The 18180-nt window shown below is 39.6% G+C and overlaps 1 protein-coding gene across 7 annotated transcripts in view; it reads left to right on the forward strand.

Annotated features, from left to right (window-relative positions):
* Nucleotides 1-18180, forward strand: part of PPP4R1 (protein phosphatase 4 regulatory subunit 1) — a 57193-nt gene that overhangs the window by 14718 nt on the left and 24295 nt on the right. For 4 of the 7 annotated variants that reach the window (XM_089517032.1, XM_089517033.1, XM_089517035.1 and 1 more), the window contains 6 exons: nucleotides 3746-3881; nucleotides 5218-5324; nucleotides 6623-6765; nucleotides 7783-7929; nucleotides 14431-14538; nucleotides 17660-17725. In XM_089517032.1, the coding sequence (XP_089373158.1) occupies nucleotides 3746-3881; nucleotides 5218-5324; nucleotides 6623-6765; nucleotides 7783-7929; nucleotides 14431-14538; nucleotides 17660-17725 (707 nt within the window). Of the gene's footprint in view, nucleotides 1-3745; nucleotides 3882-5217; nucleotides 5325-6622; nucleotides 6766-7782; nucleotides 7930-14430; nucleotides 14539-17659; nucleotides 17726-18180 lie in introns of those variants that run through there. The other 3 variants (XM_089517034.1, XM_089517037.1, XM_089517039.1) reach the window with 2 other exon arrangements.

The following is an 18180-nucleotide window of genomic DNA, read 5'->3' on the forward strand; positions in this document are numbered from 1 at the left end:
TATATATACAAAGTAATATACACACATAGATAGATAGATAACCACTGAAGAAAAATATCAGTGCGTTAACAGGAATTTGAGAAACAAGAAACAGAATATACAAGAAGAAAATTAAAAGAAAACGGCATTCAATTTTATATACTGTATTTTCATTGGAAAGAAAGGAACTGTCTAGTTAGCTAGATGGAACAGATTAGAAATGCGAAGTTTAACTGAGACAAAGAAAGGTTTGACAAAAAGGCAAGATATGTAATGTAAAAGATCTGACATAAATAAACAAGTAGAAATTATTTCTATACAGAAGGTAATAGAACAGAAGATGTACAAAGCACAACAACCAAATAACTCAACCAAGTTGAGTTACTTTTGCTTTTTATACTTTATGAAAACATGAATAAAATATTAAAAAATAAATGTCATATTCAAACAGATGCAGAGTATTACATGTAAGTAATTCTAATGGAGTACTTATAAATAATTTCAAGCATTAAATCTCAATACCTCCTTTATACTATTAGACTTTTCAGAAGATAAACAGTGAAGTTTCTGAAAACTATCTAAAAATGGAAAAAATCATGTGGGCAAACATGGCAGTGGGAATCTCTCTATCTCACATTGCTATTCAGTCTCTCAGTAGGGTGTTCTCAGTTAATGCTGGAGTTCTTACAGCTGTTGTTGTAGGAAAAAGGGAATTGTGAAGGTTTAGAAGACCCTCCACACTACATTAATGAGCAACAAAGTGACAAATGTACTAGATAATTATGTATTAATTGATGTGTGTCAATGCGGTTTGAACTGGTTATGATTTACCAGGAAAGGAATCTTGGCATCATTATCAGTAGCTCAGTGAAGATGCTGACCCTGTATATAATAGCTATGGGGCAGGGAGGAGGGAAGGCAGATTCCATCTAAAGAATCATTATAAAAGAATGGGGGAAAATGGACAATGGATAATGCAAGTGGCCATTAAACAACATCTGGAAGGCCTACATTTGCCATCTACATGCATTGCTAAACCCTCTCTTCATCAAGTCCTGTGGTTTTTCAAAATATAGATGTAGCTTGAGTATCTCTTACCCAAAATCTGAATTTTCCCCCCTAGGTGGCTGAGATAGTGACACCTTTGATGGTTCAGTTTACACAAACTTCGTTTCAAACACAACATTATTGAAAATATTATATAAAATTACCTTCATATTCCAAAACCTTGGGGAAAAAATCCAGAACACTTCTGGTCCTAAGCTGGAGTTGCACATATCCAGAAATGTGAGTTTTAATTTTGATGTTGCAACTGGCCCTGACTCTCTAGGGAGGCAAAGTAGCATTACTATATTCTCTAGCACATTTAGAGTGGGAGCCTTGTGTCGCTCACATTTGCAACCAGGGACAGCCAATTCATCTTAATAGTACAGGTGCCAAAAAGGCAAAGTGGTCAGCTGTCGGAACATGGGGGACTTTTTCGCCTCCGTGTGAGATCCTGGAGGGCTCTATTGTCTCTCCATGTTCCCATCCTCCCTATGAGATTATTGGACTGAATTTTGTTTTGCCCCCAAATAGCCAATAACATTCTTTAGGACCATGAGAGGCACTGTGTACTTTTTTTTAGACCTCTAGAAAACTTCCTTTTGCCTATACAGTTGGCCCTTAGTTCCATTCCACCACCATTCCACAGATGCAAAAAACATGGGACCTCAAGTCCTCTGATTTTAAATGGCAATGTGTGCATATGCATGACTATTAGGGGGAATGGGGCTTGTCATCCACGGATGCTTAAATTTGCGGATGACAAATTGGGGTGGGCAGACTGTATACGACTTCTTTTAGAATGGGAAATAACTGGAAGTCCAGTTTGAAAGGAGGCCTTTCAGTACCTAAAAAATACGAGGGACACCTTTCTAACACAACCCCCCCCCCCCCAATGTGGCACTGTGTTCAGTACTACCTCCTCAGAGCTTCAGGGGTGCCTTTTGTTATATGGAGGTGAAACAATTGTCCTCACAGTTTTGGGGTTGCCATGGAAACATATGGGGGAGCATAGAATTGGCTTTGGGGACTGCTGACGGCTTGTGGACCACACTTTGCCTACCCTGCAGTAAGGACTATTCAGTTATAATTCAGAAATGTTCTTCTAGTTCTTGATGGGTGCTCCTGTTTGCTTAAATGTTTAGTTCCTTGAAAAACTCCAATGAATAAAATGCTTGACTGCAGCCTACTCAACCTTGGTGCCCTCTAAATATATTTGACTACAACCCCCATCATCTACAGCCAAGCTGAGCAATAGATAGATGTTAATGCAACACATTCGGAGCGTACCAAATAAGAGTAAACTGTTTTCCTGTGTTCTTCTCTAGTCTCAGGAGTGTATATGTAATTTACCTGAGTGATCGATGAGGTATCTGAGTTGAGTTGTGATTTAATGGGGGGGGGGATTAACAAAAGAGGGTCCTTCCAAAATAAAAATGATTTAGTCCAGTTAATACTTGCAGTTAGCCTTGCTAAATCTTAGTTGAAAATACATTTTAAGCAAAGAAGTGATTTCATTTGTCTGTAGCTAAACTGATCTCCACAAGCAATCCCATGTTGACTGAATGTCTCTTGGACAGTCTGAGGCATGTTACAGGAATAGCTAACAGGAACTTAACATGGTGCAATGCAGACACATTTTCACAAAGTTGTAGTAGGCTGCATTAACTGATTTTTAACCAAACAGCTGAAAATCATTCCTAGAGATAATCACAAGAATGGTTTTGGATTTAATTTGTCATGGGGGGTGGCCAAAAAAAGAGGGTTGAAGAGTCTTGGGGTCACGCTGGGGACTGTACAGTCAGCATGGTGCTCTGGGTAGTAATTGGGGGACAGTTTTTCCCCAGAAAAAAAAATTAAAATAGGAGTCTGTGGGCTTTGGGCTGATGGGGGACTAGGAGACCAAAAAGAGTTCTTCTCCATCCCTAAATTAGGCAAAAGGAAGACAGTGTATGCATTTTTAAAGTGCTATCATATATGTATATGTTGCATGTTTGGTGTGGAGACAACACAAGGATTTAAAAATACATGTACACAAGGCTTTAAAAATATATAGAGGTGTTGTGTATCTATGTTTTACATGTTTGCTGTAGAAGATGCCAGTGGACTTGGTAGTGGTTGTCTGGCACATAAAACATGGGAATCACTCTCAATATCTAAAATTAGTATTTCTGTTCAGCAGCTTAATATATGTGTAAAAGAAGCCACCCAGTTTGGGGTTTGATTGACATTAAATTTTCAGGCCTTTCGGGTTGTTCATTGGTCAAGTGACGGACCAGTAGAAAGTTAGCACTTTAATGTCTGCATAAGGAAAGTTGTGTGTGTTTCCTGTACCTTTACAAAATATTTGATATTTGGAAATCCCAAATATACAGTCGTTCCTCCCGATTTGCTGTGCGGTGCTACACACTTAATTTTGTCCCTCCCCGCTTGCCATCTGCGAAGGACTGAGACAGCAGACTCCTAAGTCTGCGAATGGGGAGGACGAGTGTAAGCAAATAAATTAGTACAGCCTTTAAGAACAAGTAAATGTTTAAGGAAAAAGGTTGAAATAAATTAATGGAGGCCATTAATCTTTAAAGGTGAAAGATGATATAAATAATGTGATGCATTAAGAAAAGAAGACTATTGCATAGGCTACCTTTTGTATCAGTATTAGTCATCCTTCTGTTTTAAAATACAGAAATGTGATTATAAGGAATATTTCTGATGTTTCTGATAGTTGGTGTGGATGACTACAGCTCAGAGTCTGATGTGATTATTATACCTTCAGCCCTGGACTTTGTCTCACAAGATGAAATGTTGACGCCTCTGGGAAGATTGGACAAGTACGCTGCAAGTGAGAATATTTTTAATAGGTATGATATTTTATCCTAAAGAACAGAGTGCATATTTTATAAGGTGCTTTTTAAAAATTTATTAAATTCATGTACAGGGCAAAAATTGCCTTTCAGAAGGGCATTCTCTTAATTGCATTCACATACTAGTTTGGTGAATTCTCTGCTGTTATCAAGGGCTACTTTGCATATTAATTTTTGCTGAAACAGTAATATTGGAAGTTACTCTATTTTTTCCTCTCCAAAATAAGCCTGTTGTGGGTATACATATGTAAAGATGAGTGTCTGCTTTATGTGTTAAATTTTTAATAGATTTGCAAAATAGGCTTGTGACATATCCATTTAGAAAGATCAGTCTTCCACCTGATACTACAATACAATATATTTTAGAAATTATCTTAGATATTAAACTTCAAAGCAAATTTTAATGTTTTTGTTTTTAGCGGTAGTACTCAAAACTTTTACCCTTTAGACTACCCTTTACAGGTGGACTTCGCCCTGCCCCCAACTCATAGTAATATAGGAACAACATTATTTAATGTACTGTGCATATTTTCATTTGCACATTTCTGTATACTTGCCTTTTAATATTTTATAAAGAAATAACATTGTTCAAATTAGGAGAGTTTTATTTCAGTAAATTCAATATTTAACTCAACAATGTGTAAATTTTACACATAAAAATGTTTGGGAAGAGGTTGGGAGATCAGGGCCTCCCAAGTTTTACCCCCCCCCCCCCCCATGAGCAACTCTTGTGCTTGCCCCAGAGGTCCCACCCCAACATTTGAGAACTGCTGCTTTTTAGTATTCTTGTGTATTAGAATAATATGATTCTAATATTGTCCAGGAATAATAGTTTAGAATAGTTTTCAAACACTGTGAGAGAGAGGAAGGCAAGCCAGCTCCAACAGGCCTCCAAGGGAGAGCAGATCTGCTGGACTTTTCCCCTTCCCTACTGTCATTCCCTTCTCCTTTTGTGTCTTGTCTTTTTTTAGATTGTAAGCCTGAGGACAGGGAAATGTCTAATTAACAAACTGTAAGCCGGGGTATAAATAAATATTGTTGTTGTTATTGTTGTTATTATTATTATTATTATTATTATTATTATTTTGTTCAGAATGATCAGCTTCTGTCTTTTGGGAAGTAAGCCCTGTGTGGATTAGTGGACAAAATCTTAGACCCATAGCAAGCTAGGTCAAATTGCCACATAGTCACAAAGCTCTGGGCAAACTTACAGACACTTAACCTAACTTCAGAGAGTTGGTGGGAGAATTTTTAGAGACAATGGTTATACAACAGTGATACATTGATTCCTTGTAAACTCTGTAAAATAACAATTTACATTTTCATATTCTAGGCAAATGGTGGCTCGAAGTTTATTGGACACTTTGAAAGAAGTGAGTGATGATGAAAGAGATTGTATTGCTGTATTGGAAAGAGTCAGCAGGCTAGCAGATGATTCAGGTAATGTGATTTAAAAAAACCCTACCTTTGTCGGATAATGGGGTAAAAGCAAATATTTTGGTATTTTATGGGTGTTGTGGAAACAGTAATGGAATTAGTCTGTTAGATAGAATAGAAGGTTATCTTTATTTTCCCGAGATACATTTTCAGAGAATAGAAAAATAACTGTTACCTCACAGATGCTGTGCAGTCTATAAAATCAAAATCACAGTATTGTTATTAGCCAATATAAATAAAAATAATGAATTGAGAATAATAAGAGCTATTTCAAAATGGTTCCTATTAGCAAGTAGATCTTTTGGTCAAAACAGAAGGATGGTTGTTGTGTGTGAGAAACACTGATATAGGAGTGGAGCAATTAATATTTCTTAGCGCTCTTGCAATTTTACAAGGTGCATGAGTTAAGTTACACTTAGAGGGTTTGAAAAGTGAAAAATGGTTGATGCTAATGGAGGAATGATCATAATAAGAAGAAACAGACTATTACTAATCTATTAGCAACAAGAAGAGAAAGCTCTTTGATAGAGAAGTGTCAAAATGTTTTTTACTTGACAATTATAGTACTTTGAGCAGGATTCACAGATCCCACCCCCAGATTGCCAGTGGTTATCTCCTCTCTTGATCCTCTGTGAATTTTGGGGAATGTGTGGGAGAAGATGGATCTGGCACTCTTTTGTGCTGACTTTGCAGAAGTAGACTTGCAGAAGCAGACTTATAGTAGCTGCTTTTGCAAAAATGTTATCTAAAATAAAATGCTGTCCCCCCAGACTCTATGGCACATGCAGAAGCCTTTTTAGAAAGTGCTTCATATGGGGTTTCAGGGCACTAAGGAAATATTGTGAGTCACTTCTTCCCTAGTATCTTTATAAGCATGGGTAGATGGTAGGGAAGACTTGTACTGTACTGGTCCAAAGCATTTGATGAAGTAAAACAAAAGTCCTACCTGCTTTCCGCTGAAGCATCTGTACTTCATCTACGTTCATTATGGGGACATGATTTTTCCTTTTGCAAAGGTAATGCAAAAGACAGGCAGGCTCTCTCTGCTATTCCTTTGGGATGTGGAGAAAACACAGTTGATTGGGTATGAGAATCCCAGCCATAAATAACAGCTGACAATTAAGTCAAGCCAAGCCACAGTTTGGGGATATTTGATTTAACATGTTCTCTTTTAAAAGAACTGTTCATTTGAATTGTGCTAATAAGATGTATTTTACTAACACTGTATTTAAATAGGAATTTGAGTTTTCACTCATATAAATATGTCACTTACAGATGCATTTTGATATTTTTATTGATAGAGCCAACAGTACGAGCAGAGTTAATGGAACAAGTGCCTCATATTGCTATGTTTTGTCAAGAAAATAGGCCTTCAATCCCTTATGCTTTTTCAAAATATTTATTACCCATTGTGGTGCGATATCTTGCAGACCAGAATAACCAGGTGAGAATGTCTTAAAGTTAGTGAAAAAAATAAAGATAATTTAGAGATTTTACATGTTACTACTTTAGCACAAGTTGGTTTGATATCATGAGACAACATTGTGCTTTGAAAAAGCAGCAAAACTGGCACAGAGCCCCTGACTCATTATTACTTGTAGTGTTTTATATCAGGAAGGTTGCCCAGCTTTATTCTTGGAGGTTAATTCTGCCTCATGTTGGCTTTACCTTGACCATGGTGATAGCTCTCCCATTGTGCAGACTTGCAGGATTTGATTTCTTGTTTATATGGCGACAGTTGGAAACCATGTTGGGTATGTTTGATTCTTTTAATATTTTATATTTTTATATTTTTTCTGTGCAATATTTCAGCTAAGCATTTGTCTTTCTTTGTTTTTGATTTTTTCACTTTTATTTTCTCTGTGTTTGGTGTCCTGATAGCACAGAGCATACTGTAGTTTAATACAATATTGCAGGCTACAGTTGGATTATGTTTTTGAAACATGAGACCAATATAACTTTTTCTTTTTTAATTGTTAAACTAAATAGTTTACTTTATTTCCTGCTAGGATTGTAAATGGACCATTGGACTTCAGTAGGTTGATTGATACTGAGAAAAATTGGTATGCAAGAGTTTAAAACTCTTATATAGAAACGTTAGTCCTAAACTAATGTTTCACACCAGCAGTAGTATACATAATACCAGATCTTAAAAGTTTCATGGCATTATTCCAGTGTTCAGAAATCATAGATGTAAGTAGTGCAGTATATGGTGTTGTTCGAGACTCTACACTCCTGTGCATGTCTATTCAGAAGTATGGCACATTGAGTTCAGTGAGGCTTGTCCTAAGTAAATGTTTGTACAGTTTTAATTACAGCCTGAAAGCGGCTTGTTGAAATATGATGCATCAGAGTTTATCTCCTGTTGCTTTAAAAAAAAATTGCTTTAAGGCTTTATTGCACAGATGAAATCATATTCAAGTGTCTTTCACTGTCCCCACTGCTTTTTTTTTAAACATAGGTGAGAAAAACAAGTCAGGCAGCATTGCTTGTTCTGTTAGAGCAAGAACTTATTGAGCGATATGATGTGGAGACCAAAGTATGTCCAGTTCTTGTAGAATTGACTGCTCCAGACAGCAATGATGATGTGAAGACAGAAGCTGTGGCAGTAAGTAGAAGAGTGAAGTTATGTGCACAGCAATTACAGTCCATTGTTTAGAGAAGTGCCTCTTAAGATATCTCATGTGAAGGGCTAGCAGGTGTTTTCTCACCATGTACTCAGGGTCAGCACCATTTTTGTTCTCATTGGCTGCAGTTCCTTCTTTTCATTTCTGGAAACTTACTAAGGATTGGCAGCCAATGGCTCTTGAACCAGGATGAATCATAGAATCATAGAGTTGGAAGAGACCACTAGGGCCATCCAGTCCAACCCCCTGCCATGCAGGAAATCCAAATCAAAGCATCCCTGACAGATGGCCATCCAGCCTCTGTTTAAAGACCTCCAAGGAAGGAGACTCTATCACCTTCCGAGGAAGTGCATTCCACTGTCGAACAGCCCTTACTGTCAGGAAGTTCCTCCTAATGTTCAGGTGGAATCTCTTTTCCTGTAGCTTGCATCCATTGTTCCGGGTCCTGTTCTCTGGAGCAGCAGAAAACAAGCTTGCTCCCTCCTCAATATGACATCCTTTCAAATATTTAAACAGGGCTATCATATCACCTCTTAACCTTCTTTTCTCCAGGCTAAACATCCCCAGCTCCCTAAGTCGTTCCTCATTGGGCATGGTTTCCAGACCCTTCACCATTTTTGTCGCCCTCCTTTGGACACGCTCCAGTTTCTCAATGTCCTTTCTGAATTGTGGCGCCCAGAACTGGACACAATATTCTAGGTGGGGCCTGACCAAAGCAGAATACAGTGGCACTATTACTTCTCTTGATCTAGACACTATACTTCTTTTGATGCAGCCTAAAATAGCATTGGCCTTTTTAGCTGCCGCACCACACTGTTCACTCATGTTCAACTTGTGGTCTACTTGGACTCCTAGATCCCTTTCACACTTAGTTTCATTCAGCCAGGTGTCACCCATCCTATATCTGTGCATTTTATTTTTCCGCCCTAAGTGCAATACCTTACATTTCTCTGTGTTGAATTTCATTTTGTTAGCTTTGGCCCAGCTTTCTAGTCTATTCAGGTCATTTTGAATCTTGATCCTGTCCTCTGGGGTATTAGCTATTCCCCCTAATTTGGTGTCATCTGCAAATTTGATAAGTATGCTCCCAATTCTGTCATCCAGGTCATTGATAAAGATGTTGAATAGCACTGGGCCCAGGACAGAGCCCTGTGGGACCCCACTGGTCACTTCTCTCCAGGATGAAAAGGAGCCATTGTTGAGCACCCTTTGCGTTCGGCCGGTCAACCAGTTACAAATCCATGTAACAGTTACCTTGTCTAGCCCACATTTTACAAGCTTGTTTGCAAGAATGTCATGGGAAACCTTGTCAAAGGCCTTACTGAAATCAAGATATACTATATCCACAGCATTCCCTTCATCTAACAAGCTGGCAATTTTATCAAAGAAAGAGATTAGATTTGTCTGGCATGACTTGTTTCTCTGAAACCCATGTTGACTTTTTGTGATTATGGCATTGCCTTCTAGATGTTCACAGACTCTCTGTTTAATGATCTGCTCCAGAATCTTTCCTAGAACTGATGTCAGACTAACTGGACGATAATTGTTGGGATCCTCTTTTTTCCCCTTTTTGAAGATGGGGACAACGTTTGCCCTTTGCCAGTCTGCTGGGATCTCTCCTGTTCTCCAGGAGTTTTCAAATATGATTGCCAATGGCTCCGATATTACTTTTGCCAGTTCTTTTAATACCCTTGGATGGAGTTCATCTGGTCCCGGAGACTTAAATTCATTTAGATTAACAAGGTGTTCCTCTACTATCTCTTTACTCATTCTGTGCTGAAATTCCCCTATTCTGTCCTCTGCTCCATTATCCTTAGGTTGAGCACCCTTTGCCTTTTCTGAGAAGACTGAGGCAAAGAAGATGTTGAGTAATTCTGCCTTTTCTCTATCTCCTGTTAGCATTTTGCCATCTTCTCCACGCAGTGGCCTTACCGTTTCCTTCTTCTTCCTCTTGCTGCGGACATATCCAAAAAAGCCCTTTTTATTGTTCTTAACCTCTCTAGCAAGCCTGAGTTCATTCTGCGCTTTAGCTTTTCTGACTTTACCCCTACACATGCCTGCTATTTCTTTGAATTCCTTTTTCGTGATTTCCCCCTTTTTCTATTTCTTATACATGTCCCGTTTCAAACTTAGCTCAGTTGAAAGTTCCTTAGTCATCCATCCTGGTTTCTTGAGACACCTCCCGTTTTTCTTTCTCACTGGAACTGTTTGAAATTGTGCCTTCAGTATCTCCCTTTTGAGAAAGTCCCATCCGTCCTGAACTCCTTTATCTTTTAGTATTTCTGACCATGAAATCGCCCTCAATACTTCTCTAAGTTTACTGAAATCCGCTCTCCTAAAGTCTAGGATGCGTGTCTGACTCTGCCTGGCTTCTCCTTTCCACTGTATTACAAACTCCAGGAGAACATGGTCACTTCCACCTAATGATCCCACCACTTGCACCCCATTAACCAAGTCATCCTTGTTGGTTAGGATCAGATCTAAAATAGCTGACCCCCTTGTTGCCTCTTCCACCTTTTGGACCATGAAATTGTCTTCCAGGCAAGTGAGGAATTTGCTAGACCTTGAGGATTTTGCTGAGTTTGACTTCCAGCAAATATCAGGATAGTTGAAGTCGTCCATCACTACTACATCTCTCTTTTCTGACTGTGTGGTCATCTGTTCTAGAAAGATATCATCCAATTCCTCAGTCTGACTTGGGGGTCTGTAGTAGACTCCCACCGTAACACCCTTGTTGTTTCCCTCCCCTTTGATTCTTATCCAGATGCTCTCCACCTGGCTTCCATGATTGATGTCCAGGATCTCCTCACTGGTGTAAATATCTCTGACATATAGTGCTATTCCTCCTCCTTTCCTGTTTGGCCTATTTCTCTTAATAAGGTTATACCCCTCTATTTCCACATTCCAATCATGAGACTCATCCCACCAGGTTTCAGTGATGCCTATTATATCATATTTGCTTTGTTGTACTAGGAGTTCGAGTTCATCTTGCTTATTTCCCATGCTCTGTGCATTAGTGTAGAGACATCGCAGACCATGGTTCCCTTTTACTTGCTGCCTGTGCAAGTTTTTTTGCCTCCCACTGTTGGGTCCTTGCACTGTTTGCCTTGTTTCCTCTATGTCAGTTTGACTATTTTCGCCATCCCTTTCGCCTTCCTTAATATTGTCTCCCTTCCCCTCGGAACTCAGTTTAAAGCTCTCCTGATCAAGTTCTTGAGACTGTTGGCAAAAACATTTCTTCCAACTGGCGTGAGATGCAACCCGTCCGTTGCAAGAAGTCCCTCCTCATGGAACCGCAGCCCATGATCGAAGAATCCAAATCCTTCTCGGCGGCACCATCTGCGAAGCCAGTTGTTCACATCTGCTATTTTCCTCTCCCTTCCTGGACCATGCCCTTCAACTGGCAGAAGAGACGAGATGACAACCTGTACATCCATTCCTTTGAGCTTCCTACCAAGCGCCTCGTAATCCCTTTTGATGTTCTGAATGCTGTGTCTTGCAGTATCATTAGTTCCCACGTGGACCAAAAGGAAGGGGTATTGGTCAGTAGGCTTGACCAGTCTTGTCAGCCTCTCTGTCACATCACGGATCTTTGCACCTGGAAGACAACACACCTCTCGAGACATCTTGTCAGGCCTACAAATCAATGCTTCTGTACCCCTCAGCAAGGAGTCCCCCACTACGACCACACGCCTCCTCCGAGGCTTAGCAGCGACTGTTCCCTCGGGTGGGACTCTCAGGCTCCCCTGCTCTGTCCCTGAAGTCTGTCCATGCTGCTCTTCTTCATCCTCCTTGATAAGGGAAAGAGCTTCGAATCGATTCTCTAGCTGCAAGCTCCCCGAACAATTCCTTCTTGGCTTACTTCTCTTTGTGACATTCCTCCAGCTGTCTGCCTCCTCTGTTTGGCAAGTGACCTCTTCCACCCTAGCATCTTCCTCTGCGTGGTACTCATCCAAGATGGTTAGTTCTATTGTGTCCAGGAAATCCTCTTGTTCCCTAATCTGCTGAAGTGTAGCTACTCTGGACTCCAGCTGCTGCACTTTCTCCTCCAAGAGTGCTACCAACTTGCACTTGGTGCATGTGAAGTTCTCCACTTCTGAAGGCAAGAAGAGAAACATCCCACAAGAGTTGCAGGTGACTGCGGCAGATCCCTCGTTGTCCATACTGCAAAGTCTTTAGTAATAAATATAACAGTCAATCTACTGGGAATACTTCTTTAAAGGTAAGTACTGGCTGCTATCTTACACTTAAAGGGGAGGTTCTGTTTCAATATCTGATTCTAACCTGATGCCACTTGAGCAGAGTTATTGAGTTAAAGAAAATGAAAATTTGCGCGCCGTTAGGCGCGTGGCTCTGGAAGGTGGTATAAAAGCTAGTCTGCTAGCTCCGCCCCCTTGTGACTCACAGATGTGACTCACAGAAGCTCCGCCCCTTCAGCAACGAGCACACGGTCTCGAGCACACGGTCTCAAAATGGCTGCCAAGCAGCTCCTCTCCTTCTCCTCTCTCTGGCTGGACTGTTCTGGAAGGCTCTGGAAGGTGGTATATAAAGCTAGTCTGCTAGCTCCGCCCCCTTGTGACTCACAGATGTGACTCACAGAAGCTCCTCCCCTTCAACAACGAGCACACGGTCTCAAAATGGCTGCCAAGCAGCTCCTCTCCTTCTCCTCTCTCTGGCCGGACTGTTCTGGAAGGCTCTGGAAGGTGGTATATAAAGCTAGTCTGCTAGCTCCGCCCCCTTGTGACTCACAGATGTGACTCACAGAAGCTCCGCCCCTTCAGCAACGAGCACACGGTCTCGAGCACACGGTCTCAAAATGTCTGCCAAGCAGCTCCTCTCCTTCTCCTCTCTCTGGCCGGACTGTTCTGGAAGGCTCTGAGGATGAGTCTGTCAACCACCACTTGGAGTATCCCTGGTCTAGAGAGGAGGAGTGTGCATCCTTTTTGGTCATGAGAACTGCATGCAGTGTCATGTGGTCAGAGCCTCTCCTTTCTCCTTCTGTCTCTTTTCTTCCCCACTTCAGTGGGTGTACACAGACACATGCTCTCACATACACAGAGTTCAATGTCCACCCATCCCCCAGTAGTCCTACTGAGATAACAGTTTATCCATTCCTGCTAAAAGCAGATACAGGGTAGTCTCCAGAGCCAGGGATTAAAAGGGTTTTTCTCTAGGCAAAAAAATGGATAGTTTGCTATCACACAGAGTAGCTGAAAACCACAGATTATTCACCCCACTGTAGAAAGTTTTTGCCACAGAAATTAGATCTTTTCTTTCTGAGATACATCATAATCTTAAGGATAAGCATGTTTGAAAGTTTAGCAAAATCTTTGTTCTGAAAACATTATTTGAAAGAAGGAAATGAAGAAAAATGGTGATATGTTTCAAAGCTGCACACAGATTGCTTAACTTTTTTTTAAGTAAACTATCCAAATTACCCTTCCCTCTTAACACAGTTAACTTAAAGCAGTCTGAGATCCCAAATGGTATAATAATTAATAAAAAAAAACATAATATCTTTGTCTTGTTCACTTAGGGCTTGCATGCAAAGAATTTCATTTATTTCAGATGTGATCAAACGTCGTTGTATGGTTTTTTGTTTGTTTTTTGCTAATCTTCAATCAACACTATTGCCAAATGCAGAACATTTAATAATTTTTCTTTCCCTGGTTCCAGTTTATGAAAACACTTACCATTGAACAACACATTATTGTTATTTCAAGCCTATCTGTATATTTGAAATTATATTGCAAATTTTTCTTGTAAAATTTTAAATATTCATTAATAGGGCTGCTTTTTTAATAGTCCTTTTTTTTGGGGGGGGGGGTACACCCATGGAAGTGGTTCCTGATTCATCTGTTTCCATTAGCAATGTTATCCGAAGTAACTGTAGCTTAAAGATGTGAAAGATTGCTGGTTTTGCAGCATTCAGAACTTTATCTCTATAAGCTGCATGTTTGTACCAGTTTGTGATACTGCTCATGGAAGTGCAGGTCTAGTAGAGAGTCTGGTAAGAGTGAAGCTAGCCCACAAAATTACAGTGTGTCCTTCCGTTATGCGGGGGATCTGTTCCGGATCCCCCATGTAAGCGAAATACTGCATATGGTGGGTCCCATTGAAAACAATGGGATTTGTGACCGCGGTGTGGTGTGGCCATGGGCACGCACGCTATTGCCTTTTCTGGCGCGCAGGTTTCAGCATACGCCTGGAGTTCCCTATTCCTCTTTGTTCAATCCTTGTGGTAAATTTGTGTGTTTAGCTCTTTCTCCATAACTGCTTCTCTCATTAGCTTTAAGTTGTCAAGGGCTTTTTGTTTCACTATACTAATGACATAGGAGTAAATAGTAATTAAATATTTTATAATCCATATTTTCACATCTTATTTTCATAGCATTACTGTTTGACTAGATGTGTCATATTTTGTGAACTTTGGAAGGTATACCTACTGGATATATAGCTAATTATTGTTTCCTTCTGATTAGATAATGTGCAAAATGGCATCCATGGTAGGAAAGGACATTACAGAGCGGCTTATTCTTCCTAGATTTTGTGAGATGTGCTGTGATTGCAGAATGTTTCATGTTCGTAAGGTAGGATCATCTTCCCTTGTAAATCTCTGCCACTGTTCTGATGTTTAACTGTGAATACCTATGAGCACTAAATCCATCTTGTGTATTTTGTGACTGAACATCTGTCATCTGCTACAGGTATACCAGTCATGCTAGAATTTCAGCTCTTTTTTGAAATGAATGACAGACTTTTTATAGGCTAGAGAATTTTGTTAATGCATCTATAAACAATCATTTACCTTGAGATGTCAGTGTTTTGTCTAGAAAATTGGACTTTGGAAAGATATTTTAAAAATTCTGCATTATCATGAAACTCACTGAGTGACTAACCAAGTCATCAGTAAAGTCTGGCTATGAACCTGAAATGACACATTTTATATACCATCTTGGTCTTCCTTGGAAAAAATACATTTCATTAGCTCCATTCACTGGTATTTGGATATGGCAGAAGTGAATGAGATTGAAGGCAACAGTATTAATGAAGAGCCAAGTAAATTCAGATGTTACTGATGCTAAAAGCGGCACCACTTTTCTGCAAAATATTGAGCATTTGGTCTGATCAGAATACATAACTGTAGATATATTTCCCAGTCAAATCGTAGTAAATATTTTATCCATAATTTATTTATTTAAAATTAATTTATTTGATCCATAACAGTATTTTTATATCCTTCCCTGTATCAGAAATATAAGGGCAGTAACAATAAAGCCAGTTTAAAGTAATTTAAAACCTTAAAGCACTAAAAGACTCCAAAAGTTTTAATAAAAAGTCATGATTTTACATAGCACCAGAATGAACCTAGTATCGGTATCAATCAGGCCTCTAAAGGGAAGGGCAGTCTACAGTTGGGTCACCATACCAGAAGAAGCCCTCTCCCATTTTGTTGTGTCAGATATTGCTTCCACTGACAGGACATAGAGGAAGGCCACTCAGCAGACCTTAATACTCAGGCAGGCTTATATAGGTCGCTTCTCTAAGTGTTGACGTCCAAAGCCATTTAGGGCTTTTAGGGTCATCATAGCTACCTTGAATTCAGATCAGGAGCATATTGGCAGCTAGTGGAATTCCTTTGAAACTAATGTGATACTGTCAGCCCTTTGAATCGTATTTGTATATTTGCCCTCCTGCAGATATCAAAAGCTGTGGAACTTCAAGTCTCACTGGTTTTAATGGTGGTGTGGGAGAAAGAGGTGGGGCCATCTGTGTATGGCAAGTCTGCAGTCGGGGCAGGCCAATTGTATAGATCTTATAAGATGTTTCAGTTAGCATCCTAGCTGCTGCATTTTCCAGCAGCTACCAATTCTAATTTATTTTCTAAGGCAGCTCTGTGTGGAGTATATTGCAGTAGTTGGTTGCTGTGGTTAGGTGTTCAGGAAAGACCATAGTTTTCCAGTTATTGGTGGCTGCTGTTAAACCCGGAACTCCCTTCTCAAAGCCTTCCATTCTGGCCCTCTTACTGTGCTTACCTGTGTCCTCCATCAGCTCATTACAGCATCCAGGTATTGTTCCAGCACCTGCACAGCTCCAGGTAACCCCAGTGACATAGAGAAGTAGAGTTGAGTGTGTCAGCATGGCAACCAATTAAGCTTTTAGCAACTTTATCCAGCAGCTTCATATTGATATTAAACAGCATATAAGAGTGGGTGGGACCTTCTGGCACCCCACAACATAATAGCCACAGGCCATCCAGGAATTCCCCAGTTCCTGAACAGGAATCTCAAACTAATATTTACTGGAACCTGCAGATAAGAGCAGAACCCAAGCTTATAACACAGTGCCCCTTACTCTCATCCTGAAGAACAAGTCCTGTAAGATACCATGATCAGTGGTACCAAATCTGCCATGACACCTAGGAAGGTCAACAGAATAGCAGTTCCCTTCTCTTTCATTCAGTACATTCAGCCCTCCTTATCCACAGATTTTTTATTCACAGATTCAAGCATCCACAGCTTGAAAATATTCAAAATAAGTATACATTCCAAATGACAAACCTTGATTTTCCATTTTACTGTATATAAGAGACACCATTCTGCTCTGCCATTATATGTAATGGGACTTGAGCATCCACAGATTTTGTTACTCACAGGAGATCCTGGAACCAAATCCAAGCAGATAACAAGGTCCCACTGTATATGTTGTCAATCAAGGTAACTAAGGGTGTTCAGGTACATGCCCTGGACTGAAACCAGACTGAAATGATTCTGGATAACCTGTTTCTTCAAATAATGTTTGACGTGTTGTGAATTGTGTTAAAGCATAGTATTTGGTTAGTTGACTGCTATACTAGCCTAACTTTATTACAGAGAGGATAAAAATCTGAGGAATCCTGCTATTAGAATTTTAGTGAAGTACAGCTTGGTAGGGTTAGGGCAACCCACAAAGTTATGTGCCAAAATTACATGGCTTTTAAACACTATACTGGCTACACTATAGAAAGATCTTGCATATGACAGTGCCAGCATGTGATTTTCTGACATCCTAAAGTGTCCCAATGCAAGAATCAGATGATTTTTTTTACCAATTAATAGATAATATGGGAAAAGCAAATAAATAAATGTTATTTTTGATGTGGGGGAGTAATTCTTTTTTTAAAATCCTAAATATGACTATTTGTTATCCACTGAATGTGAAAATGGCATACGTTTATTTTTTCTTTTAAACAGCTGCATGCTCACCCCAGTCAGAATGCTTTTTATCACAAAGGATAGTCCCATGATGTCTCAGAGGACAGCTTCATAGTGAATGGAATTTTTCTGGCCACCAACTCCCAACCATATTAGAGTTTTCATAATTTTAAAAAAAACTATTTACCTGTCAAAAACAATAATGTTCTGTTTTGCTCCTGCAACTAATTTAAAATAAACAATGTATCTTATAATTTGAAACTTTAATTTTTATTTTTAATTTTTAAAAATATTTATAAAAGGTTTATATTCCATTTCTTCTAAACTGTATTACTTTCAAGATAACAACAACTTCACTGAATAGCAGATCTCCAAACAATAGATGCAGTGCAATAGTTGTGCAGCTCATTAAATGCTGCATGAAAAGTAATTTTGAAACTACTACCCTGTTTTCTTTAATAACTGCATTGGTATACATTCTGAAGTTCTGATAATATATATATGTATTCTTTTTCAGGTGTGTGCAGCCAATTTTGGTGATATTTGTAGTGTAGTTGGACAGCAAGCCACTGAAGAAATGCTAGTAAGTCATAATTCCAGAACAAGTTGCATTGTAGTAGAGGTACAGGTACACAGAATCATAGAGTTGGAAGAGACCACAAGTCCAGTCCCTTGCCATGAAGGAATACACAATCAAAGCTCTCCCGATAGATGGCTGTCCAGCCTCAGGTTAAAAACCTCTAAAGAAGGATACTCCATTATTCTCCGAGGCAGTGTGTTTCACTATCAAACAGCTCTTCCCAGCAGGAAGTACTTCCTAATGTTTAAGTGAAGTTTCTTTTCCTGTAGCTTGAATCCATTGCTTCTATTCTCTGAAGCAGCAGAAAACAAACTTGCTCCAGTATCCTTTAATTCACTAGGGGGGGATACAGACAGCCCCAAAAGGGTGGTTTTCAGCCACCCCTTTTAAGCTGGATTGGGATCAAGACAACTGAGGTCTGGCACCAAACCAGCTAGATTCTGCTCCTTTTGGGGGCG

Source organism: Sceloporus occidentalis, unplaced genomic scaffold (genome assembly GCF_023333645.1).
Source record: "Sceloporus occidentalis isolate IW3139 unplaced genomic scaffold, rSceOcc1.0.p SCAF_3, whole genome shotgun sequence".
Classification (NCBI taxonomy): domain Eukaryota; kingdom Metazoa; phylum Chordata; class Lepidosauria; order Squamata; family Phrynosomatidae; genus Sceloporus; species Sceloporus occidentalis.